General features: G+C 38.0%; 2 protein-coding genes and 1 pseudogene across 3 annotated transcripts; 1 reads left to right on the forward strand and 2 right to left on the reverse strand.

The window, feature by feature from the left end:
* LOC109234153 lies at positions 5,137 to 17,024 on the forward strand. Of its 2 annotated transcripts, none has more exons than XM_019400018.1 (8): positions 5,137 to 5,250; positions 6,429 to 6,608; positions 7,236 to 7,341; positions 9,259 to 9,438; positions 12,572 to 13,060; positions 13,208 to 13,276; positions 13,357 to 13,431; positions 16,730 to 17,024. In XM_019400018.1, exons 2-7 carry the CDS (start codon positions 6,561 to 6,563, stop codon positions 13,419 to 13,421), a joined length of 957 nt encoding a protein of 318 aa, XP_019255563.1. In that variant the 5' UTR covers positions 5,137 to 5,250; positions 6,429 to 6,560; the 3' UTR covers positions 13,422 to 13,431; positions 16,730 to 17,024. The 2 variants fall into 2 exon arrangements, with proteins under 2 accessions (XP_019255563.1, XP_019255564.1); XM_019400019.1 differs by having other exon boundaries at positions 5,137 to 5,246.
* Positions 16,049 to 17,795, reverse strand: LOC109234713. Its single transcript, XM_019400778.1, has 3 exons — positions 17,730 to 17,795; positions 17,244 to 17,309; positions 16,049 to 16,288 (listed from the first exon to the last, which is right to left on the reverse strand). The coding sequence occupies exons 1-3, from the start codon at positions 17,793 to 17,795 to the stop codon at positions 16,049 to 16,051; spliced, it is 372 nt and encodes a 123-aa protein (XP_019256323.1).
* Positions 17,532 to 27,230, reverse strand: LOC109234714 (annotated as a pseudogene).

The following is a 27,806-nucleotide window of genomic DNA, read 5'->3' on the forward strand; positions in this document are numbered from 1 at the left end:
TGACCCGACTCTCGAGACCTCTTGGCCTCCCTCTCCTCTCTGTCCCGAGCATGCATACCCTCTACTCTCCTAGTAATGCTCACCACCTGCTGATAAGAAATATCCATCTCCAACTCCAGAGCCTTACTAGACCTGATGCTAGGAATGAGCCCATCAATAAACCGGTGAACCTTCTCGCGAACAGTAGAAACCAAAGCTGGTGCATGTCTAGCCAAGTCGGTGAAACGGACAACATACTCTGAGACAGTCATAGTACCCTGGCGCAAATGCTCAAACTCTGCGCGCCAAGCGTCCCTAAGGCTCTGGGGAACATACTCTCTCGTAAACATATCTGAAAACTGAGCCCAAGTCAGGGAAGCTGCCTCATCTGGACTGTCTAACTCATAAGCACGCCACCACTGATAGGCGGCTCCTCGAAGCTGAAAGGTAGTGAAGGAAACCCCGCTCGATCCTGATATACCCATGGTACGGAGGATACGGTAGCACTCCTCTAGAAATCCCAGAGCATCATCTGATGCTAGTCCACTGAATGTAGGAGGCTGATACTTCTTGAACCTCTCAAGCGTCTTCATCATCTGATGCTAGTCCATTGAATGTAGGAGGCTGATACTTCTTGAACCTCTCAAGCCTCTTCTGCTCCTCCTCTGAAGCTACTTCCCTCTCCTCGGGCTGAGCTGGGGCTACAGGCTGTGCCGGTATAATCTCTGGGATCTGCTCAACATGCACTCGCTGCTCAGGAGTGTGGGCGGCGGGAGTCTGTGCTCCTCCCCCTGCCTGGGATGTGGCTGCAGCAAGGGGAAGCAACCCTGCCTGAGCTAGAGTGGTGTACATACTCATAAACTGCGCCAGAGTCTCCTGGAGAGCTGGAGTTGTAGTAGCAGTAGACGTGTCAGGCGCCTGGGCTCCAGCTGGAACTGCTGGCGGCTCCTCGGTAGCAGCTCGCGCGGGTGCTCTGGCTGCACCGCGTGCGCTTCCTCGATCTCTACCCCGACCCCGACCTCTGACGGCTCTCGCAGGGGGTGCGTGTGTCTGGTCACCTCCAGTAGTACGTGTCCTCACCATCTGTGAGAGAATCAAAGACAGAAGTTTAGAATTTTGATACCAAAAATCTCGCACAAATGAAGTGAAAATTTTCTTAATAGTTACATAGCCTCTCGTGGATAAGCAAAGACGTCTTCGTACCGATCCGCGAGACTATAATAAACTGGTTTGTGATTCATGACTCCTATGAACCTAGAGCTCTGATACCAACTTGTCACGACCCAAGTTCGCCCTCCGTGAACAGTCGTGACGGCACTTAGTCTCTACGACTAGGTAAGCCTAACAAATGCGGAAAAGAAATAATTGCGGAAAAGAAACTAATAAAAACCGAGATAACAAAGTATAACAGTGTTTAAGATGCCACCCGGCATATAACAATCCAAGAATTTCAACCTAACACTCCCAAAATCCGGAACCCCATGAATCACAAGCTAAGAGTACATAAAATGCTCTAACTCCAGAAATGTCTAACAACGAGATACAGAAGGGCTATACTACTACAGAGAATGGAAAGGGACTCCTCGGTTTGCGGACGCGGAAGATATACCTCGAAGTCTCTATAGAAAGCGCCTCGCCTCAAGGGTGATACGACTGAGTGGAAGTACCTGGATCTGCACACGCAAAAATATGTGCAAGAAAGGGCATGAGTACACCACAGCGGTACCCAGTAAGTGCCAAGCCTAACCTCGATCGAGTAGTTACGAGGAAGGTCAGGGCCCTACCGGTCATATACAATAATATATAAGGAAGATGAGCAGTAGTAAAGAAATACAAATAATGTGAGAAACGACAACCACAACCAAGGCAAATAATCACAGAAGGTATACAACTCAACATAGAGATAACAACCGGGGGTCTACCAGGATCCCGTCCTGTAGCCCCACAAGTAAATAATCAGTGGATCTCCCGGGTGTTGTCCCGTAGTCCATATCACTGTGCAGGGGGGTCTACCGGAATACCACATCCGTAGTCCCAAAAGTAAATAATCAGTGGATCTCCCGGGTGCTATCCCGTAGTCCATATCACTGTGCAGGGGGATCTACCGGAATACCACATCCGTAGTCCCAAATAAACAGACAAGGGGGGATCTACCGGGAACCGCCCGTAGTCCCAGTGTAAACACGCAGCAACAACACAAGAATAATCAACCCAATTCAATTTAATATTAAAATAGATAGGTAATTCTAACCTTGCATGCTGCACAAAGTTCAGATAAGGCAACTTGAGCAAGTAGGCAATTTAGTCATTTAGGCATGCTTTCCTAAGCTAATAGTAGGCTCAAAGTTCAAGTAGTGTAAACAGTGAAGTAAAATACGAAATACAAGTACTGAAATGAAAAATAGGATTTTCAACAATCAGCACAAGTACGCGCTCGTCACCTCACGTACAAGGCAATTCAAATATCACAGTACCAAATCCTAAGGGGAGTTCCCCCACACAAGGTTAAACAAGCCACTTACCTCGAACCAGCTCAATCAAATCTATACCACGTTCTTGCCACGAGTATCTGACTCCAAATGACCCAAATCTATTCAAAGTAATTGCATAATGTAAATAACACTTCAAGTAGCTAATTCAACTAATAAATTCTATGCTAATACGCGAAATTAGGAAAAATGACCAAAACGCCCCCGGGCCCACATATCGAAATCGGGTAAAATTTACAAATTCAGAACCCTCACACTTTCACGAGTTTATACATACCAAAATTGTTCCAATCCGACATCAAAATCTTGATCAAAACCCCAAAATTAGGCCTAAGAACCTTTTCCAAATTTTTCCCAATTTCTCATCTCAAATCCGAAATTAGATGATGAATTGCAAAAAGGAGTTAAGAATCATTACCAGTTAACTCCCTCCGAAAATCTCTCCAAAAATCGCCTCCTACCGAGCTCCCAATTCAATTTTCCAAGTTTTGATTTCAAACCCTCGTTCTTCCCCTTTTCTGACCAGTGAAACCGCATCTGCGGCTCTGGGACCGCACCTGCGGTCCCGCTTCTGCGTAGACCAAGTCGCACCTGCGACTTTTCATTAAACAGGAATTTCCGCACCTGCGTTCTCGCAGGTGCGTTCGACTTCTCACACCTGCGGCTTCTGGAGCCTGGACCAAAATCCGCTTCTACGGTCACCAAGCCGCTTCTGCGGCGCCGCACCTGCGGTCCCATTCACACAGGTGCGGTTATGACAGGTTCAACCAACATCAAATTTTTTCCCAAGTCCAATTCAACTTCCGTTAAGCACCCGAAACTCACCCGAGGCCCCTGGGACCTCAACCAAACCTGCCAACCAATCCTAAAACATCATACGAACTTATTCCAACCTTCCAATCACATCAAATAACGCTAAATCCACAATTACTCTCCAATCCAAGCCTAAGGATTTCCAAAACTTCAAATTTCCGCTTTCGATCAAAAAGTCTATCAAACCTCGCCCGAATGACCTGAAATTTTGCACACACGTCACATTCAACACTACGGAGCTACTCCAACTCTCGGAATTCCATTCCGACCCCTAGATCAAAATCTCACTATCGAACCGGAAACTTCAAAAATTCAACTTTCGGCATTTCAAGCCTAAATAAGCTACGGACCTCCTAAACACAATCCGAACGCGCCCCTAAGCCCGAAATAACCCAACGGAGCTAACGGAACCAAAAGAATTCCATTCCGAGGCTGTCTTCACACTGCTCCGACTACGGTCCGAATTCTAAAACTTAAACTCACATTTAGGGACTAAGTGTCCCAAAACTCTCCGAAACTCCAAATAAATCCTTCCGGCAACTCACAATAGCAGAAACAAACACAGGAAAAGCAGTTAATAGGGGATCGGGGCGTTAATTCTTAAAACGACCAGCCGGGTCGTTACATATACCCATTGAAAAAGTTCCTTTTTTGTTTAGTTTTTTGGAATATTGTATATATATTTTTGTATTTCATCACCTTATTTGCTACCTCATCCATAAAATTTCCTTTCCATCTTGCATCTAATGTTGCTAATCACACTTAAAAATATGGAAAGGTGATTTTTGCATGTGATTCTTTGAGAGAAAGAACCTTATTTATTTCGCTTTTCAATTTTTATATGTACTTGACTAGTTTTGGTAAGTCTATGACTAATGGCTAGAGGTTGGTAAGTTGAGACTTTCCCTAAAACCAATAGTCCAATTACAATTTACTCGGTTCAAAATGTAAAAATAGCACGGGCTAGCCAGTTTTCGGACTGGTCATTCAAAAATAGCCAGCGTTTGCAAAGTCATTGAATAATAGTCACTATTTTGCTGCAACACGGAAAGTACCAGCATAAATATACTGGAGATTGATGCACCTGTGTATGAACTTCCAGCATATTATGCTGAAACTCCAATACACAGAAAGTTCCAGCATAATATACTCGAGATTGGAGCACCTGTGTATGAACTTCCAGCATATTATGCTGGATCAGTATATTATACTAGAACTGCAGTATATTATACGAGAACTCCAGTATAATATACTGGAGTTCCAGTATATTATGCTGGAGTATTTTCCGGATTTTGAACAGTATTTTCGTTCAGATTTATCTTTACATGAAAAGTGGCTATTTTCGATTACTTTTGAAACTGTGGCTATTTTTGAATGACCACTTGTAAATCTGGCTGTTTTTGAATTTCAGCCGTCCAAAACCCCAGACAAAATATTCTCCCATATATTAACATTTTTTTAAATTGCTAAGTAATATGTGACGCTGCATTTATTTTTTAAAATTATATTCTCATTAATAGAGGTCGATTTTACTTTTCAAAAATGAAAATTTCTTTTGACAACCACTCTTCTTTCTCCCTCTGAAAACAAATAACAAAATAGGTTTACAAAAGTAGAAACCAATCATCAAAATAAAAATTATTAATATGAAAAGAAGTACTCCTATGTATTTTCCATTTTTAGCCCATCAAGAAATAAAAGCAGTCAAAAATTTCCAAAAAGCTCCAATAATAATTAAAGAAAAGGATAAAAAAAATGAGAGTGGAATTACACGAGGGAAAAGCAGAAAGAAAGTCATGTAATGGCCAAATAGCCACGTCATTACTCTCTTACCTTTCCCTTTCTTCAATAAAAAGACTCCTCTTTTGAATCAAATAACACTTGCTAATATTATACTTACAACTCTTCATTCAGACTCCTTTGCTCAAACACTTTCTCTCAATTTCTGAATATTTACGCTCTCAAGTAGGTAAGTTGTATTTTTTTTTGTATTTTATATTGATGCATTTTCAAGTTGTTTCTTGAATCTTGATACTATTATGTATTCAATTGATCTCTGATACTTTTTGTCTTTAAGATTTCTGGGTTTTATGTATTTTTTTGGAGTTATTGTGTTTTTAATTGTGATGATCGTGATATGGAGTTGGCATATGACCATGGAGTGGTTATTTATTTCGTGTGTGTGCATATACAGAGAGACGACTATTTATTCTTTTTGTGTTTTGATTTTTCAACCCCTCTGCGCTAAATTGTCCACTTGTGTAGTTATAGGAAGTTGGATATGACCATAATGTGGTTTTATACTGTGTGTATGTTGTTGGTTGTATTATGTATGCAGAAATGTAGTTTTTTATAGTTAATTTTACTATCTGGGTCATTTGGCTTTGTAGCTCAAGAATTGTAAGGTTTCTTGGAAGTAGAAGAATAGTGGACTAAGTGGAATTTCAGGAGGAAAGAAGTTCGAGATAAAGTTCTTGATGCTTTTTTGCAATGACCTTATTTTTGTGTAACTGTATGTTAGCTTTTGTTTTATCGCGGAGACTGAGTAGTTGAATGAGTCCTTGTAGCTCATACTTATGAAAGTCATTGTATGATAGGGATTTGGCTACAAATTGCATCACCGAAAACGTTAAGGTAGGATTGTGTCCGGAGGTTTACTTTGTTACTAGGGATGAGATGGATTGTATTTGTTTGCAGTTATACATATTCTTCCTTCCCCAATAGGTCAATTTTCTACTGACTCGTAAGATATTAGTTATTGGAAATAGCCTCTCTATCTCCACGGGATAGGGGTAAGGTCTGCGTACACACTACCCTCCCCAAACCCCACTATGTGGGATTACACTGGGTTTTTTGTTGTTGTTGTTGTTGTTGTTGTTGTAAGATATTAGTTGAGCTTCATCCTTGCTGGCAATAAGGACACCGAAGATCCTCTCATATCACTCCACATTCTCTTTGTTTGTTTTTTATTGTACTTGTCATCACGACTTATACATAGCCCTCTCTTCCCTTTTCCAATGACCTGTTGCTGCAGGGACATTAATTTGAATGCCTTGGTGAATCTTGTCGGCCCCTGCATCCTCATATAAATTTCTCTTATTGAGCCTTGATATATGATTTGCTAATAGTAAATTTTTTTTAACGAAGCTGGACAGTAGGTGTAAGTGACCACCTTTTACAATATACTCATTGATGGTGCGCATAAGCTGGGTGTACACTTCTACTGAAATATTGGCATAGAGCTTTATTGCAATAGTTCCAAGTGTTGGAGCCTCAAAAATGTCGAGCGGAGATGGAAGAAAAGTCTCTTGTGAAGATATACAAATGGTATGCTTTCAATCCTTCTGTAGATGAGTTGTGATCTCCTACTGTTACTTTCTCTCTTTGCTTAGTCTTATTCTCGGTTGTAATCATTCTTTAAGAAACACAATTGTCGAAAAGGTAAGAAGCAATTGTGATGATTCTAATTACTTGATTATTACTTCTCTAAAACACCAAGAACTTGTTCGTGGTTCCTCTTCCCCATTAACATGGAAGAATGTTTTGCTGGCTCGTTGATGATGCATATGAAGATAATTACAACTAATAAAATCCTTGAGCCTGTCTCCTTATCAATATTTAACAACTAATAGCATCTTTTTGGGGTCAAAGAGTGATTTAGTTCATTGGTTGAAGGAGAAATAGTTTTATTTTTAATTATTATATCAGTTGTCCTTTTATGGAATGTTATCATTAATGACGTATACTTCAACCAACACTGCATAATCTAGTGTTGCATTTTAATATTATTCTCTGAAGCTTAACCCCCTCACTCTCCAAATAAAACCAAACCAAAAAGAAAGCTTGGGTATCCTAGTTAGTTGAGTTTTCACAATCACCAGCTGTTCTAAATTGAATAATCATGCGATGTGCGCAATGACACGTGAAAAAGCTGATGGTTGTTTTGAGTTTCAGGTGCAAAATCGAATAGAGCAGTGTCTACGGCAATACATGAGTCGGAAAGAAGTTGTGAACACTCTCTTCATCCAGGACAACATAGAGCCTAGATTTACTGAACTCGGTATGTTATATATTTTTCAAGGCATAACTCACTTCCTCCATGTGGTGTGAAATGAGGAGGAACCTAAGAATTCATACAACACAGATAGTCCGAAAGAGATTTGAATAAGGATCAGAAAGCTCCCTATGGTTAATAGTGGCTGCTAGTATTCCTCATACTTCTTGAAAATACTAGATACATTATCAAAAAATACAATATACATGGAAAGTGTCAATCATAACTTATAGAAAAAGAGTTTCTTCTGCCCATGTCTTTTTAGCTCTTTTTCACACATGCTGATGTTCTATGCATTTTTAACCAAAAATCACCTTTTCGTTCTGTTACAGTCGAGTTTATTACTGCTTGGTATAAGCTTTATATTTTACTAGTTGAATGACCACCTCTGTTTGAGTGCCGTTCTTTAGCTGTCCTGTGTTGTCTATTTTTTATCTCTAATTTTACAGTGGAATGCTTCCTTTGTGTTTAACAAGTGTCTGAGGAAAACAAGTGTATGAATGCATGAGTATGTGAATATCCTTGAGCAGGGCAGCTAACCTCCAACACTAGTGTCATTGCTTCTTTTCCCCCTTAATTATGGATTCATTCTTTAAATTCTTAGAACTCAAATAAGTAATGACTTTTTTGCTAAACACGGCTACAGAGGTAGTTGTTCTAAGGATTTAAAGGTAGAAGCAATCTGAGTCATACCTTAAACTCTCTCTGTGTTAATTTTATTTTTTGGTGCTTGATTGGGCACAGTTTAAGATATTAGTTTGACTTGTGTATTGAGAGTGGAAGAAAAATATTAAAGTATTGGTTGAGAAATTAGTTTGATAGATAAAATGTCACATCAAAGTTTAAAAGTTGAATAGTTTAATATGATTGAATTCTTGAAAGTTGTGAAAGCTGCATAAAAATGAAATGGTGTCAAATATTTTGGAACATCCAAAATTAAAAGAGTCCGGAAATTGGAATAGAGTCAGGATTTAAATATCTTCATTAAACCTTGTGTTAACAATTGTTTAAGCGAGAAACTGGAATTGAGAGCTTCCTAGATCAAACTTCCTTGGCCTATAAGAAAGAGATAGCTTCCTAGATCAAACTTCTGCGGCTCATAAGGAATTGGTTCTTACCAATTGGCATCCATTTTGGGAAAAGATCAAGCAAAAGATTAGTATCTTGTGCAACTTAACTATAGACTGTTGCATTTTTATCCGTGGACGAATTTCTATGTTATCCAACCATATGTTATAGTTTCTCAATTCTAATTTTTCATTTGCGTTTGGTTAATAGGCAAGAGGAACTGCATAACAGCCAGTAGCGAAGTAACATAAGATTAACTATTTTTTCACAATTATATCTTCTAGAAAGCAATACAGGGGGGCACGGATGGATGTGTCACAGAGCTGAATTTCTTTTTGGGGTAACCCTGAGTATCGACCTTTTGGTAACTGGAAAAGATTGGGAACCCTGCACAGTAGGGGTTAGCTTATCTGCATCATGTTTGATAGCATATTGTGGAATTTTTACAGAATTCTCTGACACTTCTGTCAACTTGGCTACTTTTAATCATTTGAACTCATCAGTGGGTGTAAAGCTGCTACATGTACTATATACCTGTGTCATTCGAGAAGCAATCAGAGAGATTTTTGTGCTGTCCTCTATTTATGAATGTACTCATGAACACTTGCGGCTCTAGCAGGCATATTATCAAGAAGATGGTATGTGAAAAGATGATATTAATACTAATGTGAAGCTACTAATGCCTCTAGTGAGCTGTTTTTTATAGCACACAAATATACTTACTGACTATTCTCTGTGCTGTTTATTTTTGTGTCTTTGTTTCAGTATTGCTTTTATGCATGTAGCAATTCAAATCTTTTATGTGATTCTAGTCTCTTAACTCTTTAGCGTGATGATGTTCTCCCTGTTTTCCAGTTTGGCAGAAACTAGAAGAAGAAAATCAGGAGTTTTTTCAAGCATATTACCTGAAGCTGATGGTGAAAGAGCAAATAATTGAGTTCAATAGGTTGCTTGCAGAACAGGTGAAGATGACGCAGCAAGTTCCAAGTGCAATTGCTTCTCTACCTATGTCTAATGGGTGTAATATTTCCCCATGTAAGATAGATATTTAGTGAAGCTTTCTGCATTTTAGTTGTCATGCATCAATCAGTATCTTGTCACTGAGTAGCTCTAGAAGCAGTCATCTAACTGGCTCAATTCATGCTCAGTTTGTGCATATACCAAAGTAGTGTATAATTTTTTAACCATATGACTTTACCTCAAAGCACATCATACACCATAGCTGCACTTAAACGTAATTGGTTGGCAGACTCTTCCATTAGGTCTGCAATCGAAGCCTGTGTTCCCTCATTATGATTGGATGCTGCTGATGAAGTTGCCCTCATTTACGCTCAATTTCTGCCAATGCCTGAACACATCTATAAGCCTCTAGTTTTATCCTTCTTTATAGGTATTTTGATAAATCCTTCTTTATATAGATATATACTTCATTTGTCTTACTACGAGGAGTTCTACCCTAACCTTCTGCTCCTTTCTTTCTGATAGCCTCTTGCATTTGCCTTCTCCGAATTTAAAATTTCCTTCCAGCTTCTGATGCATCACCCGCTACATTAAGTGTTATTTGCAGATTTTTAAACTATGCACCGCCATTGTAGAACATTGGCTTTCAACATACGTGATCCATTATTGATATGTTGATGAGAGTATTTGATCATCTCTTTCCTGACATTACTCCTATTATTTTTGCTTAAACATGTCTAATATCCTATATATCTGGCTTTATGATCTGCGTTTTTACAAACAACACCCCCCCCCCCCAAAAAAAAAAAAAAAAATTTAAAAAGTATTTGCACTTCCTTAATTCCCAGTAAGACACTCTTAGAAGCTTCTGTCTGGCCGACGCCTAAAGTTTTTTTTCTTGGTTGATTATTTTCTAATCCCTGTTGTGGTTAATGTGTCCTCCGGAAGGGTTGTATTGGGGAAGGGGCAAGTATATTGATATTGGTAAAGCCAGCAAGAACCATTTTATCTTATGCTGTAAGAACTCATAAAAGTTAGCACTCTTTTTTTTTAGCCGGAGGATCCAAATATGAAATTGTGATTCTTTGTTTTTATTTTCTTTGTTGAAAAAGCTATGCATATAGTGGTTTCGTCTCTAATCTGTTCCCACATGTACAAGTGTTCATTCTCCTTCACCTCCCCTTAAAATGTAGTATCATGAGGTTAAGAAAACAGATTTTTACATGTTGGGGTCAGTGTTAGGCGTTAATGTAGTATGCCATATGTCAAGTGTTAGCATTAGAATAGCGTTGAAGAGAGAGATTATTAATTAGATATTGTCCCACATGGTACAAATATCAAGCAAGTCTTGTATTTGACACCAATTAATAGGTGTCTTATATTCCATTATCATTAAGTCTTCAATATCTATTTTTATTCTTTATTTTTTCACATGGTATCAAAGCCTCTATGATCTTGTAGAGATGGTATCAAAGCCTCTATGATCTTATAGAGATTCGAGTAGCTCGTCTAAGACTGCCCACCCAGAAATACTTTTCTTTCTTTTTGCAGCAATCTTCTCCAGCATCACTCCTCACTCCAGCAATCGCACAACTCATCTCTCCAGTGACCAGCATCCTTCTCTCTTTAACATCACTCCTCTCTGCTTCAACCGTTTCTTCCTGCAACGGCTCTGGCGGCATCTTGCCTATTTAGGCAGCAATGTGTTCCTCTCTGGAAACCATTTGAATCACTGCACCTTTTTCCAAGTGAATGTTCTGGCGATGCGGCACCTCTATATGGTGACCAGGGGCGGATCTAGCGTGTAGTATACGGGTTCCCGGGAACCCACTAACTTTTGCGTAGACCTTGTATTTTTGTTAAAGTTTTTATTAAATATCTATTTGTGAACCCAATTATTATTGTATATTAATTTGAAATTACGACAGGAACCCATAAACTTAAAATCCTGGATCCGCCTCTGAATTGGTGACTGTTCCGGTAGGCCATGTCATTTCAGCATAACCATTGCAAGGGCGCCATGTTTCTATCTGCTGGACATTTCTTGCTTTTGCACCTTTCTAGCCATTGTTTCAGCAACAACTTTTACAGCGAGATTACAGCGACCAGAGCTGTTTCATCCAGCTTTTTTAGTCGTTTCTGGCGTTATTTAGTTTGCATGTTTGCAAATAGACAAACTCAAGTTGTTTTCCCCATTTTGAGTTTAGGGGGCATGTTAGAATGATAGGTATTAGTATTAGAATAGTGTTAGCAGAGTTATGCTATTAGTTGGATATTATGCCACGTGGAACAAATATCATGAGTCTTGGGTTTGGCACCTTAAGTAGGTGTACTTTGTATTCCATTATCATTAAGTCTTCAACATATCTCTTTCCTCTTCTTTTTTCTTTAACAAGGTTAGGGTCTCAGGAATATAGAGTTTCCTTTCTAAGGATAGATCTGAATGTTCCTAATCCCATTAAAAAAAAAAACAAGACAAGATTGCTCTGATTTTCTTGTCCTGCATTAGGTTTTTGATTTTCAGATTTTCTGAGCTCTTCTCAGCTTCCCAATCAAGAGATCCATTTGTGGCACTCTTTGTCAATGAGCTTTACAGTGTCTTAATCTTTAAGTATTGACTTCTTTAAGTGCTGTGAGCAGGTTTCCCCAAGATGTGAAGTAGATAGTATAGGGGTGAATGTTGCTGATTATGTCGAGGTTAAAGAATATGTAGTGTGCGTATATTGAGTTCATTTGTTGGAGGAGAAACTTATAATTTATACTTCCCAAACTTGGGAGAAATTGTTCCCAATCCTACTTCTTTATCTTTAAGCTTGTGTCTAGAGACGAGCTTTTTCCTGGTAAATAGTAGCCCTAATTCACCAAGCACGGATATTTGGCTAGGAAAAAATCGTTTAGCATGTAGCATCTGAAAATTTTTAGCTTATTAATTTCTAATTTTAATCCAGTGAATCAACTAGTTTTCAATATCTTGAAATTAACGTGTAAAATTTGATGAGCCATTTGCTTTTAGTTTGTGTGATCTTATCTGCAACAAGCATGAAGAGTACTGTGTTCGGTTTGGAGTCAGCCACTAAATATCTTGTCCAGACTTATCCTTAAGTCAATGCCCTCTATTTGCTTTATTTTATCTGTGTTCTTGCTAAAACCTGCATTTAAGAAGCTGTGTTGTTGTCTCTACTTAATGTTATGTTTGCTTGCCTTACAGTGCATCAAAACTCAGCTTGCCATCCTGCAGAAAATGTTGGAACTGCTGCAAAGCCTAATGGCATGCATGAGCCTATACATGCAGATAGACCCAATGCATTCAGTAATTGCAGCTCGTCTGTTCTCTCTTGCATGCAAACAGCAACTGATATTCCTGCCCATAGCAGGAAAATTGATGTTCCTCCTGATGTGTTTTTGGGCCAGCACTCTAATATGGGGATGAGACACACACTGGATGGGAGGATTATTAAGACAGAACCTGTTTATGGTGGCAATTCTCCGTTTGCCTTTGGTCCTCATAGCAGTTACTTGGAGTCACGTGCTGCAATGGGCGATGCATCTGTTTCGTCATTTAGTAGTGTGGAGTCGAACACACAGCCCCTTACTGAACCTCTTCTGGATGCTGACACCACTTCATTTGGATTTTTAGGGGAAATACCTCAAAATTTTGGTTTCTCAGACTTGACTGCTGATTTCACTAATAGTTCTGGTATATGTCTTCCTCTAGCCGTTCTCTCTGTAATTTCACCGATCATCTCTGGATTCTTTGCTTTTCCATTTTCAAAGTCTTAGGCATTCAGATGAGCTGGTATGATGCTAATTATGCATGCTTTACATCCGCTTTGACCATGTTCAGATATACTGGAGAGCTATGCTAGGACTCCCTTTCTAGCAACAGATACAGACAACTTGCTTGATTCAAATGGTAGGATATAGAACCAAGGCAAGACTTTTGTGCTTTTTGTTATTCTCATTCAATAACCAACTTTGTGTCTTGACTTTCAGGAAGCATTGAGAGATTAACCAATGCATCAGAAAACTTGAGATACAATGGTTTCACTGGAGATTGATTGTGTATAGGTACTTTCTCCATCTTATAAAATTCATTAAATTTGCAGTATTTACTCTTACTGCAATGCATCAGAATACTTGAGATACAATGGTTTCGCTAGAGATTGGTTGTTTAGGTACTTCTCCCGTCCCATAAAAATTCATTAGACATGAAAGGCTCTGGTGATCATATTATTGTTACTCCTCTGATTCCATTTTATATGATGATTTTGAGTGGACATGAAGTCTAAGATATTAATTTTGATTTATGGTGCACGTATCGCATATAGAATATTAAACTAGATATCGTCATTTGAGATAGTTAGCCATGTCCTGTGTGGATCTTCACGTGTCGGTTAATAGGCGTGACATTATGATTATGGAAGGCGCTAACTATGTATCAAATAAGTCAAATATCACATGGAGTGAAGTTATGTCAAAAGTCTTAGAATTTCTTGGAATCAATATAGACCTAATTAAGAATAATACACAATTGCATATAATTCTTTTTGGTTTGTTAGGAACTTGTATGTCAGTCTAGAAATACGTGTGAGAATTAGAGAACTGAACGTCTGGTTTTAAAAAACTTCTTATTTGTCTTAACAAACAAATTATTTAATCTTGAGTTTGATGTGCCGAAAAATAGCATAATGGTTATAGAGATCCAAACTAGTTTGGAGTTGAGGCATATTTAATTGATTGAATGAGGTGGAGGGGGATGAATTTTTGAAATTTGATTAGGTAGTAAGTTGATAGGATTCTTGTTCGAACCTGCTGAGAAATCCTTTTCTTAAGCCAAAGGTTTATACGAAACAACCTCTCTATCTCCTCAAGGTAGGGATAAGGTCTGTGTACACATTCCTCCCTAGACCTCACACTCTGGGAATGCACCAGGTATGTTGTTGTTGTTGTAGTAAGTTGATAGGGAGAAAAAATAGGTGAGTGAATTGAAATCTTGAAGTTGTTGTATTACAGTAATTATGTTAAATATTTAGAACATCCCAAAGTGAAGAGAGTGTATCATATACATTAAAAGTCGAGGGAGTAATTCTGGAGTATCTCAGCTTGAACATCCCATATGGGAAGACTTTGAGCCCGTTTGGATTGACTTGTTTTAAGTGCTTTTAAGCCAAAATAACTTTTAAGTCATTGCGTAGTGTTTGGATAAAGTAAAAAAGTGCTTTAAGCACTTCTTTTTAAGCTAAAGTGACAAAAACAAGCCAAAAGCAAAAAGCTAGAATTCCTAACTTATGGCTTAAAAGCTATTTAGCTTAAAAGTCACTTAAAATAAGCCCATCCAAACGGGGGCTTTGTTCTCATCTTGGAAAAAATACTACGAGAATTATATTGTTCTTTCTTCATCTTTTCTCTGTTCTCCTTCGAGGAGGACTTTGTTTTGGTAACTTCGTATTGGTCGAAGTAGGTATGGTTTTTGTGCCATGGGCCCAATTGATGTTTCTTTGGGAAATAATTTTCCAGCTTCCACAAGTCAAAATCAGGTGTAACGGTTTGCCTCTCACCAAGTATTCAAACAAATAACTCAAAAAGTCAAGAATCCTAGGAGGTTGGTTGAGTTAGCAAGCATCTTTTCATCAACTAGAAGGTCCTAAAACTAATCCCAGTCGGATGATGTGTGCTTGCTATGGAAGTCTTGTTATTATTTGTTTAGTGTAAGTTTATGTGATTCTTTCCTTTTACGAGGATTCACAGACTAAAATAATAGAAATAATGGATCTATGAAAGGAAGAAAAAAGAATCATGAGAGTATAAATAATTGTGTTACATATCTGAAATAATAGATTAGCATAAGAACAACAACAACAACAATAAATCCAGTATAATCCCACAAGTGGGGTTTAGGGAGGGTAGTGTGTACGCAGACCTTACCCATACCTGAAGGTAGAGAGCCTGTTTCCAATAGACCCTCGGCTCAAGGAAAGATGAAAAGAAAGCAGGAGCGCAAGCATTAACAACAACAAGATAATAAAAAAATGAAGCAAAAGGAACAACACGTAGTAATAGAAATCTAACAATAATAGAACACCAGACTAACACTAATACTACTGGGATAGGAAGAAACACTCTTGACTATGTACTAGCCTTTTACCTTAATTCTCGACCTCCATACCTCCCTATCAAGGGTTATGTCCTCGGTAAGTTGAAGCAACGCCATACCCTGCCTAATTCCTCTCCCTTATAATTATTTGGCCTACCTCTACCTCTCCTCAAACCACCAAGGTCAACCTCTTACACTATCTTACTGGGGCATCTATGCTCCACCTCTTTTTTATGAGAGGTAACAAGTTTTATAAATTAAGTAGAAAAACCTTTAGCATAAAAATTATGCTATAGGTTAAAGATAGTTATAAGACCCCCGAAAAAAAGCAAAACGCAAACCCAGACTTGTGATAGTTACAAAGACTCAATAATATCCACTATAGACTCTATATCCTCTACCAGAGAGCTCTTTACACCAAAAGTGAAACAAAATATACAATTTGTCTTGATCCTCTGTTCAGTGTTAGCTCTATCTTCAAAACACCTTGAATATCTCTCCAACCAAATTGTCCACCAAATACATGCTGGTATCAACCTCCACCAATGCTTCTACCTCACCTCAGTAGAATACTTGGGTCATTCCAGCTAGCTAACATTTCTGCAGTTGTCCTAGGTAATCTGCACCACTCCTCTTCATATGCCCAAGCAATCTAAGCGTCGCTTCTTGCGTCTTGTCCTCCACCAAAGCCACCCCCAGCTTGGCCCGAATATCTTCATTCCTAGTCCTGCCAATCTTGTTATGCTCGCATATCCATCTCAGCATCCTCATTTTGCTACGTTTATCTTCTGAGATCTTGACTAACCAACACTCTGCTACAATGTAGTCGGCCTAATAACCACTTTGTAGATTAGCATATGGTAATTAATTATCAGAGAAAGACAAGTATTTAAATTTATTCAATTGAATGAATAAAAAGATGGTCAAAGTAATTTAGAGCTGTGTTTAAATTGACTTTGCTGAAATTGTACAGTACAATTTGAACACATCTTGGTAGTTGTGGGTTGTGTAACAGCCCAGCCCGCTAGTGATATTGTCCGCTCTGGGCCTAGGCCCTTACTGGTTTAAAACCGTCACTAGCGTCTAAGGCTTGTTAAGTTATATACCCAGCATCCCTCTTGTATTAAGCCGATGTGGGACTCTGTCTAAAGTCTGGGGTGTTGCAGGTTGGAGGAGGGTGATTTCTATTTGCTCTATTGTCTAAATTCTTTCCCCTTCTTTTGGTTATGATGGTTCAATGTAATTGTCTCATTGTTGATGTTCTCACTGCAGATTTGATCAAACAAATACACGACAGTAGGTTTTGTATATGCCGCTCAAATGGTTTAGGATACTTGGATTCTGTGGTATTGTAGGTTGAGGCTTTCTTGGAGAATAATGCAAACATGATAGATTTCAGTAGAGATCTTGTACAAAGAGTTGAATGTGGTTCGAATATTGTTACTTTAGCCACGCACAACATACTGTCTGATTTGTAGTACAACAATGGAACAGTGGTGAAGTTTAGTGTATATTGGACTAGGAAATTGCAGCTTCTCCTTTTGTTGTTGGATGATTTTTAATTCTCTCTCTCTCTCTCTCTCTCTCTCTCTCTCTCTCTCTCTCATATGAGCGTATTACTTCTACCCGTGGTTAACGGAAGAAATTCTCCGTTGTTGTTTGAAAGCAAGACGTATTTGATTAATCAATCCACCATGCTTAAATCCCAAGTTCTGAGTCATCTCTGCATTATTAAGGTCTCTATATAGTATCGAATGGTTCGTTTTTGTTTTAGTTATTAGCCTACTGCAATCAACTTGCCCTGTCCTGTCCCGTCTTGTGCTGTTTCAATGTTGAGACCAGATGGTTGTGCCTAAACATTCAAGATTATAAAGGTATTAATCCATGAAATTACATGTTAGCCAACACAAGAGTTTGCAAGTTTGAGTTAGTGTTGGATATGTTAATTGCAAAACCAATTAATATCCAGCAAAGAAAAACCTTTTTAGAATACTTTGATAGGTCAACGAGCGGCCTATACGGATGCATGTGCTTTGTGAATGTGACAATAATAACATAAATTGACAATATATCATATGTATTACTACAAGGAATATTTAGAAGAGTTTTCTCAAGATTGCACTGCCTAATTCAACTTAAAACAATCCATGGTAGCAAAAGATAAGAAACAAAGCAATAAAAAAGACAACCATTTAATCTGTAATGCATGCATAACAATCAACTATGTAAACAACAAAATTATGAGATCAAAACTAAAGCAAGATTCAGTCACCAGAATGTACCCTGAAACCTTAATACATTTGTCTAATAGGTTGTCTGGTGCACCACAATTGTCCATGCTCCTATTTCTGTATTGAAGCAAAGGTCAACTTCAACAGTCTTAAGATTCACATTATAGATAACAAAAAATGCAAAGAAAAGGTTTCACCTTTAGCTTGCAGGCTTTCATACTTAGTGACACCTATATTTTCAGGAGAAAATTGAGCTCCATAATGTTTGAACGACACGGAGTCGCAAAAATCATGGTTTCATTGCAGTGATGACAGGTTAGCATCTCCCTTAGGTGATAGAATGGACTCCATTTCCATCTCCTGCTGAGGCAATAGCAATGCCCAAGCTGATGCCCAAGTGACTGCCGGTACTGTTCTCTGAAGATTCCTCAACACATTCGTTTTGTTGTTTCTTTTGTAGCAAGATCCTTTCCAGCACATAGAACCTAAAAATGCAAAATCAATAAATGGCTACATGAGTGAGCTAAAGGTTAATTTGATAAAAAGGCCACAGCATAACTATCAGGTAGTCATCTTGATGGATTAAATATAAGATATAGAATTTCTTCTTGTAGTAAACTATAAGATTTCTATTGTTCTTTACTCGATTAGATACAAGGATCTGAGCTGAGAATATTTATATCAGGAACAAATGTACAACTCAATCCGGCATCTATTGGTTCTGATATCGAAATAACCTCTGTAAAAACTGGTATAATTTTTGGAAAGTGCTCATAATCGGGACCCAAAAGCTCTCTGTCTGACCTGCAAATGAGAAAAATTTGCTAACACATTAAATACTAAACAAGAAATTAATATAAGAGATCACATATTAGAGTTTGCAAATTTCAGCTAGTGTTTAATTTGCTGAATGGGAAAATAGACAAATCCTAGTAACAACCACCAATAAGATGATCAAGTCAAATCGCCAAATGCTACAAAGATCATAGTTTAATAATTCATCTGTGTTAGAAAGAACTGTTGGGATCGAAATAACATGGTGCATGCGGAAACTAATAATACAAAACTTGGTGGACGATAAATCAGACGACAAAAGAAAAATATACTAAACTAAGCATAATAGGTTATAATGGTTTGGTCAATTGATCTGCATATGATAAAACTAATATAAAAGAAGAAAAACTATCGAGAGATACATATGATAAAACTAATATAAAAGAAGAAAAACTATCGAGAGATAATCTCCCCCTAAAAAAAACTCTTTAATGACTACATTGTGGATATTTTTTTTTGTGCTCTTGTGAGAAGTAGAGATCCTTAATTTATAGATGTGCAAAACTTGTCTTCCAAGAAAAGGATAAGACATATTAAGGAGATTTAATCCTTTTAGGAGTCTTTTTCCATTCCTTCAAGAAAGAGAGTCCTAATAGATTAGAAATTCAGGGCAAAGTCCTAACAAGAACATGGTGATGTTTTAGCACAAATGCTTGCTGTCAAGAGTCAAGGTTGCACTAACTAAAGAAATTATGTTAAACCAGATGAAACAATTGCTGAAATCTAGTGGACCAACTATTTTTGGGTTGAAGAAAACCAATACAATTATATCATTGAAATTAGTATTGATAGGTTGTCATTTATAACCTGTCTTGGCTATTCGTGCCAAGGTAACAAAAAGAAAACTTAAGAAGTACAATAGTAGAGGCCAGATGATGATAAAAACTAGAGCAGACTAGTTCAGTACCTTTCGACCATTGAACAAAGTTGGTCATGAACAAATTTGGCTTCATCCAAGTCACCTTTTATAGGCAGAGAATTCAGCCAAGCCGGAATAATCTACCAGAAAATATGGAATGAGAACTTTGCGGAACTTAAGTAGATTTAATTTTGAGGTACAATGGAGGAGCATCATTTCATCTTGGAAGATCAAACGCCACATGTTTTACCAAAATATTGATATGGTGAGTATATGCAAAATGGGACATACCCTTCCCAAAAGAAGTGAACAAGAGGAATATTCAGTTGTACCAAATACTAATCAATATATGTTCATAGTCCATTTTCCTTGAAACAAGGAAAAGTACTGATAATGTATGTTACACATCAAGTGTCTTCAGTTTGCTTTTAATACTACATAAAAGTGTACTCTAAACTCAGCTTTTCTTAAGCTTACTAAACACCCTCAGCTACAGGTTAATTAAAATTAAGTCAGTTGGAAAAGAATCAACCACTATAATCTATCTATATATGCAGGTATTATCTAAAAGGAACACAGGGAGTCACAGTGTATATGCATTTAAACTTTTTTCCCTTCATTTTCTGGAGAGGTAGGAAAAGCGAAAAACAACTGCATATATATATATATATATATATATATATATATATATATATATATATATATATATATATATTAAAGTACCTAGTTTGGACATAAAGTAACTATCAGATTATGAACTTATTTAAGAAGAAACTCATAAAGATAGACCTACTTTAGAGCTTCTTCGCCGCAATACTCCACAAGTTTATCAAAGATGAAAAAACATGTAATTCTCTTTGCAGCTGTTTTATCCTTGCCCTTCAAGCAGAGAAAAAAGGACATGTGAAAAACAACCTATGGGGTAAAAACGACAATGGTTATCATGAGCTGAAACTTTACCTCACGAGGCATTAGATTTGATGAAAGCTCATCAAAAAAAGGCAAGAAAGCAGCCTTGTATGTTTCGATCAATGTAACCAAGATGTGACCAACCTGATAAAAGATGTTTATGTAACTCGAGAATAAGTTAAAGCGAAAGTCCTGTATAAAGATAATATGGTGTCATGAGTTAAATCTGAACTTCGTTCTCTGATCAAACATACATTTTCAAAAACTTCATCTTCTTGCTCTCTTTCCTCCCTCAACAGTTCAGCAGCCTCAACATCAAAGTCTTTTGATTTTGCTCTCTCTGTAAGTTCTCCTTTTCTACGTGAACATTCCGTGATGACATGCTTTATATCACCAATGATGCTACAGACCTGTTCTTCATTGAGAAGTGGTCCGCAGATCTAAAAGAAGACATGCAAAGGAACATAGTAAGTCAAAATCGTTTTTATGACTCACTTAGTTTCTAGAACTAGTTCTGTCTCTTGCTTTGACAGTAATCATGAAACATTTCATCAGTTGACCTAACAGTAATCTTTTTTTCAATTATGATGGTGTCTAAGCTAGCTTGAGCGCACCTCAACTATTCTATTGGGTACCTGCTACCTCCACCAACACAGGTACTAGTAACTCTGCCATCAAGGCTTAGGCTTGACTTATCAGTGATTTACTGAAATGAAGTTTTTCGGTCTTACCTATTCATGTCAAGGGAGCTTTTGTAGTTATCAGACTATGGTAGACTTTGGTCCACATTTCAATTCTCAGGAATTTTATAATGGTCCAAGTATGCGTTTTCGTAGGTAGAACAGTAAATTCTGCTTGTGCTCATACACAAACTAAGAATCAAGTCAGACGAAGCTTCTAATCTACTTGATCCCTGAACTATGCAAGTCACTTTTCTTGTCCCCAGGTCTCGCTCTATATATATAAGGTTGTAAAGATTTGATAGGACCATGCTGTACTATCTTGCTTATCATAGTGAACATAAAAAGCTCAAAGGCAGCATACCACCATCATAAAAGAACAATACAAACTTGGATCAAAGTAAAGAGACCATCTTAACATGACGTACCTGTAGGCAGTTACCCAATGAACGCAATATATATGCACATAATTTTGTCTCAGGCTCCTGCATGAGATAGCAATCAAAAGTGTCACTTTCTTCTTATTTAGATAAATGGAGCTCATTTTCCCCGCAGACAAAAGAAAAACATAAATAGTGATGTGTTGAAGGCAACCGAATACAAAGCGTCTCCCAGAGCCAATATTATATCGCCAGACAACTGCTTGAAGTATGACTCTCCACCCTGAGCAGTCCCCTTCTCTACCGCCTGTTTAGCCGAACGCAACAGGACGTATAATCCTTAACCACCATAAATTAAAACATCTCATAAGAAATAATATTGGAGAAGGTAAAGGAAAATAAAAATACCATATTGAAATCATGTGTTTCTTTATCCTTTTTTTTACCACGAGCAGCATTGTTCCTGATGTTATTGTGCGTATAGAATTTCAGAAGGGGAACAAAAATTGAAGCAGCCTGTTTCATGATTTAACCGATAAATATCACCCGATAATTTTGAGTACACTTAACATTACATGGAAAAAAGTAAATGTCAAGTGATATTCATGCTAACCTGGGAAATCCATGGGTAGAAGTCTTCCTTCATGCTCAGAGCATACAAAGCAAGGTTACTACAGGCCACAAATTTCGCATATAGGAGGTCACTTCCTTTGATGCATATTATTTCATCCCAAAGCTTGACTTTCTGTGTACTGCAAAATGTGAAACTTAAGAAATAACCACCTCTCCATAGCAGTCTTAGTATTGATCGGTAAAGTAAATGAAATACTCCTAACAAGAAATCGTACAGATTCAGGAGAAAATATGTTTAACAGGTGAGAAAGGCAACAACTATTGGTGCTCGTAAATATGTGGCCAGTGACTACACATATGGATAAGAGTTTGACAACAGGATGTGGAAAACTAATTGAACCATGTCCGGTATGATAAAAACTTACTTACACTCAATGTTTACACCGAACCATATGATTGCTACGCTTAAGTGATTCTATGAGGTGAGATTATATATTACCTAACCATGGTTAAGTGAGAGAAGTGTGTGTGCAAACACATGGCATACGTTCCGGTAGATATCAAAGCAATATAGGTCAATACTATTCTTGCCAAAGTTAGAGGACATATTATGCCACTTTTAAGCTATAAATTTAGATGCAGATACGAGGTATTAGATGGAGACAAGTTGATGATTTTCGGGAATTTTTGGGAGTAGAAGTTGGAGATAACAAGGAGGAGGAAAGGAAGCTATTTGGATAAAATGAGAGGAAACTGATTAGCAGAAAGAATCAACAAAAACGGGAAGGAGTTAACAAAACAACAACAACAACAACATACCCAGTAAAATCCCACTAGTGGGGTCTGGGGAGAGTAGAGTGTACGCAGACCTTACCCCTACCCCGAAAAGGGCAGAGAGGCTGTTTCCAGGAGACTCTCGGCTCAACAGGAAAAGGCAATAATATCAGAAGAGAAATAAGAGAAAAGACATGTAACAATAAAAGATACCAGAAAAAAGCCACAACAAATAAGTGAAAGGACAATAACACAAAACACCAATGTGAATACAACAAAGACCGCTAAACAAACCTAACGAAACTCTAACAGACTACCCGGTACAAAGAGGGAAGAACTCTCGACTACCCCCTAGCCTACCACCCTAATGCTCGACCTCCACATGTTCCTATCCGGTACAAAGGAGTTAACAAAACAGGCTCAAGATTAATCTGATAAAGAAAACAATACCGTCGTAAGTGGATCCTAGGGTCAGGAGCTAGCATCATATGACCACTATGAATGAGATGCTTTTACAAATTATATGTTTTTTCTTTTTGTGTTTCTATTACTTGATTGTGTACAATTAGGGAAAGGAAAGATATGAGAATGGAATGTACTTTCAGCTGGACTTGAGAAAATGTGTTCAGACTAGTAGGCGTGTGGTATAACGCAAGTCGTTTTGTAGGAAAATGTGTTTCATGAGAAGTTACCACAGAAATGTTCCCTAAGTCTAATAAGAAAAGCTTACCTGCTATATGGTCCATTAGTTAATACGGTCTTATCGGGCTCAAGTTGAGCACATTCAACCAAAAAAGGCATGACCCTACTCATGTATGGAAGAAAATCCTTCCCCACGCACTGGCAAATTCTGGACCACGCCTGCGATGAAATCAAGAAAATATTCAGAGGCCAATGCATAAAGAAGTTCTAAGCCTGTAAAATCAAAGGATTAGCACATACCTGTAGAATGTAAACAATAGTATCAAGCTCTTTCACCCGTGATTCTTGTAATGACTTAAGCACTTCTCCATAGCCTTTAGCGACACCAAAAAATTATAAAAAGAAAATGTTGGCGTTGAGATATGAATAACGGGATAAGTTTACACCGCCACGCCACAAAGAGAAGAAACATAGTGCTGGAAGAGATGTAGAATGTAGGACCAAGAAGGAACTTGTAGGAGAAAGTATATCACAGTCCTTAGACATTGCTCCAAAGTCCAAACTGTTGAAGAAAATGGTAATTCAAATTGGTGCAATCAATGCTATGGTTTGTCTCAAGAAAGCCATCTGACAAAGCATAGCAAATGCAAACAGGACCGAAGAATTCCTTCTGCAATTGCACCGTGGAAAAAACACACACACGATGACATTTGTACCAAATCAATGGTTATACATGAAATGTGTCTTCTTACATAAACTTTGTCACTTAATCATCATTAATTAAAAAGTATTTACACGTCAAATTATCACTTAACAATGGTAAATTCACAATGTATAGATACCTTTTCACATGGCACACTAATGTATGTGTTCCGCATCAAACGCATATGAAAAGAAATACTGGGCATATTTGGGAGAAGACCTGATGCAAGTCATCTCTGAATTTCTCTTTGCCAACAGCAATCCCAACAAAGCTTATGCATTCCATGGCTTTGAATCGAATAATGTGATTAGACTTATCATTTGCATTTACCAGCAGAGCTTTCAAATGCGGCATTATAAAATCATAGTACTTTTGGAAGTGCTCCTGTTGAAGTATGATATATTAACCATCATTATTCACAAAATTAGTAGAAGTAGAATTGAGTCAAAAAATAAATTCAAGTAGGTACTACTTTAGAAAAATCAGCTATATAACTCAATGCATCTAATGCTGCTTCCTGAACCATTTGATTGTCGGTCTGCATTTCAGACAACAGCAATCAGTAGGAAAATACAGCATGAATCTCTTAGACTTGTTAGCAGTAATCTAACTTTATAACATGGTGGCCTCTACTTTCGCGTACCTGCAGAAGTACGAGCAGTTTGTTGAGTATCCCATCTAAGTAAGGTACCAAAGTTTCTGGCTTTTTGGATATACAGAATTTCATGACAGCTACTGATGCATGTGCCTATGAAAACTCCAAAGAGAGTAAAAGGAGTCACTTAGTTGTTATCATGAACTGAATGAAGCAGTAATAACACATTCGTACCAAATCTTTATGCGATGAATTCCTCAAACTCTATTAAGGGTCACTTCAGATACTTCACCTGACATATCTCTCTGTAGTAACTACTTCTTCTGTAGTCTTGTACGTTAGTGGTCATTTTAGGCAAGAGCTTTATGTAGTCATAAGCTTAAATATGAAGCCAGTGCGCTATTAAGGGTCCAGAAGGGAAGATTCACAAATATACTTAAGCTTACCTTGTATTGCAAAATAGCAAACGAGGATGTTGAGGGCCAATTGATAACAGATCTTAATGATAGTCAAGAGACTTCTCAAAAGATTACATCCAGACCACAAGGACTCAAGCAGAATGCAATGGAACGACTAGTCTGGTATAGAATTGTATGCACCAACGATGAGGTTATTTTGGTCCTGCTCTAAGCCCGATTCATATCAACAAACATACTAGAACATGTAAAGTTAATTAATTATTCTCCCTACTTATAATAACAAAAAAATTTTAAGGATTAAACTGATTAAGTCTATACAAAATTATAGATCATCAACTTTATGGAATATGTAAATCCATGGTAAAGGTGCAACAAGATAGATACTTTTGCTGGATGTTAATTTCCTGTATCAATAATAATCAATTCTTTCATAGCTCAACTGTAATTTGGGAAGTCTGCAACAGCCATATATTAAAGATTTTTACCACCATAGGTCAGACCTGAACTCGAGGATTTTGAAAATCATCCATAGCTGAAGCTAATGCAGGCAATACTTGATTATGATATTGTTCTTGCAGATCTGGAAAGAATTCAATTGACCACCAGGCAATTGATCTAATAGCAGCCCATCTGACTCGAGGATGAGGATCTTGGAAAGAGTGCAGAACCATATTCACTAGTTGCTCCAAGTAGTTGATCATCACCTATAAACATAGAAACCGTGGATTCTCTGTTTGACAGCATAATCATGATAATAAACACGCTAATGAGTCTTCAGCCTTCTACCTTTGAGCTTCCTTCAGCAATATAAAAAAGTGCAATGAGAGCTGTGTGGCGTTTCTCCCACTCAGGAGCAACCAAGTAAGCACTCAGCTGCTCTATGGCAACAGGAGCAATAGTTTTGCCACCTAATGCTTTAGAAAACTGTTCCAAACCACTGCAACCAAAATAGTATCCTTTCGTTACCCCTGCATTCTCATTGTTGGTTTCCACGGTATGCCAATGAGGTTCATCCTTAATATCCAGTAACAAATTCAATAGAATTTCAAGGAAAGTGTTAATAAACCGTGGCAATTTTTGTAGCATGCCAAGGGCCTTCTCCTTCCCCTCAAGCAATTTTAACACAAAGGTAATTGCCATGTGCCTTGTCGGCTCGTTCAAACTCTTAGCCTCTGCTATCTCAAACATAGTATTCACCACATCTGCTAATTGTGTCCTTAAGAACCTAGGCTCAGTCCTCGCCAATTTAGTAAAAAATGACAGCACGTCCTGGGCTAAAACATCCTCACCGTTGCTCATTGCATCAGTCAGCATCCTTAGCGTAGCTGGCAATAGATTCTGAAACCGCTGCCTTTCATTTAAACTCGGTAGGCACCGAATGAATCTGAACGCTGTGGTCAGGACCGAGATCCTCACTCTAAGATCGAGGGTATCATTCAGTGTATTTAGGAAGACTGAGTGCGAGATTCTGATGTTAGGGACTAATGTTTCAGCTATGCCTTCAGCTAAGCGGTAAAAGATTAAGAAAAAATACTCATTTGATAACCTGTTTGAATTGGAAGTGACACATAATTCGTTTAAGAAGGGCAACAATTCAGGCCAGTCATTATGCGGGAGAAGTGAAGCAGCCAGCGTTGCAACGGTGTCACATAGCTTCTTGATGATGAACTCTGACTCTTCAAGCTTAATTAATACAATTAAGGAGGACACATTTCACGTTGGACTGAGTCGATACGCTTAGGCTGCGCCAAATGCGCCCCTCATCATCAGTAATCAATTTCCGAAGGAGGACTACACACATATCACGGGAATCAATAACTTGTGACGAGCCAAGAAGGTCAACAAGCTTAAGAACAAGCAAGTCTGGAGCTTTCTGCTTCGTCGTGTTGAAGACTGATTTAGCTTCCGATCTTTTCTCCTCGGAGCTCGACCAGATATTGGAGATTAAGGTTTCAAACTGCAATGAGTCAGGCCCGAGAATCACCTCTATCTTGGATTGAGTTAATTCGGCATCCATAACTGTACTGAGAGACAATATGTGTCTGCGTGTGTCAAAGAGAAAGAGAGAAAAGACTATATATGGGGTTGTGAGAATGAGGTAACCTTTGCATTAACTGAGAAAGAGAATGGAGTTTCGATGGCATTAACAGAGAAAATTAAATATTGAAATCATCTTTCCCACCATATGTGTAATCCTATTAAGGTCAACTGCCCTTATGTTTACAAATTATAAAAAAGGTACCCAAGCAAGGCTCTTAACCTTGTTTAGTATTGCTAGCGATTTATGTTGTGTTTCACACTTTTGCATAGTATTTGTGTTATTGCTTTTCCATTTATTTGCTGTCTCTCACGTTGCTTATAGTATTTTCTTAGTTTCTGTTGTTGTCACAGATCTATTGTCTCTGAGCCGGGGTCTCTCAAAAACAGTCTCTCTACCCCTCCGAGGTATGAGTAAGGTCTGTATACACTCTACTTTTCCTAGACCCCACTGATGGGATTCTACTGGGTTGTTGCTGAAGCAAGGCTCCTATTCTCTTTTAAATCGCTCATACATCAACAAGCATCAACTTTCCTGTTTTTCAAGATCTTCGACCTAATATTCATGTGCACCTTTTCCTAACAAATATAAAAGTGTAGAAGGTAAAAATGTTACTAATATGCAATCAGTAGGTAAATAACTAAAAATACTCAAATTATAGGGTAACCCAACTTGAATAGTCTTTCTTTAAACTTCCCTACTTAAAAAAAAA

The sequence above is a fragment of the Nicotiana attenuata genome, chromosome 11, assembly GCF_001879085.1.
Source record: "Nicotiana attenuata strain UT chromosome 11, NIATTr2, whole genome shotgun sequence".
In the NCBI taxonomy this organism is placed as follows: Eukaryota; Viridiplantae; Streptophyta; class Magnoliopsida; order Solanales; family Solanaceae; genus Nicotiana; species Nicotiana attenuata.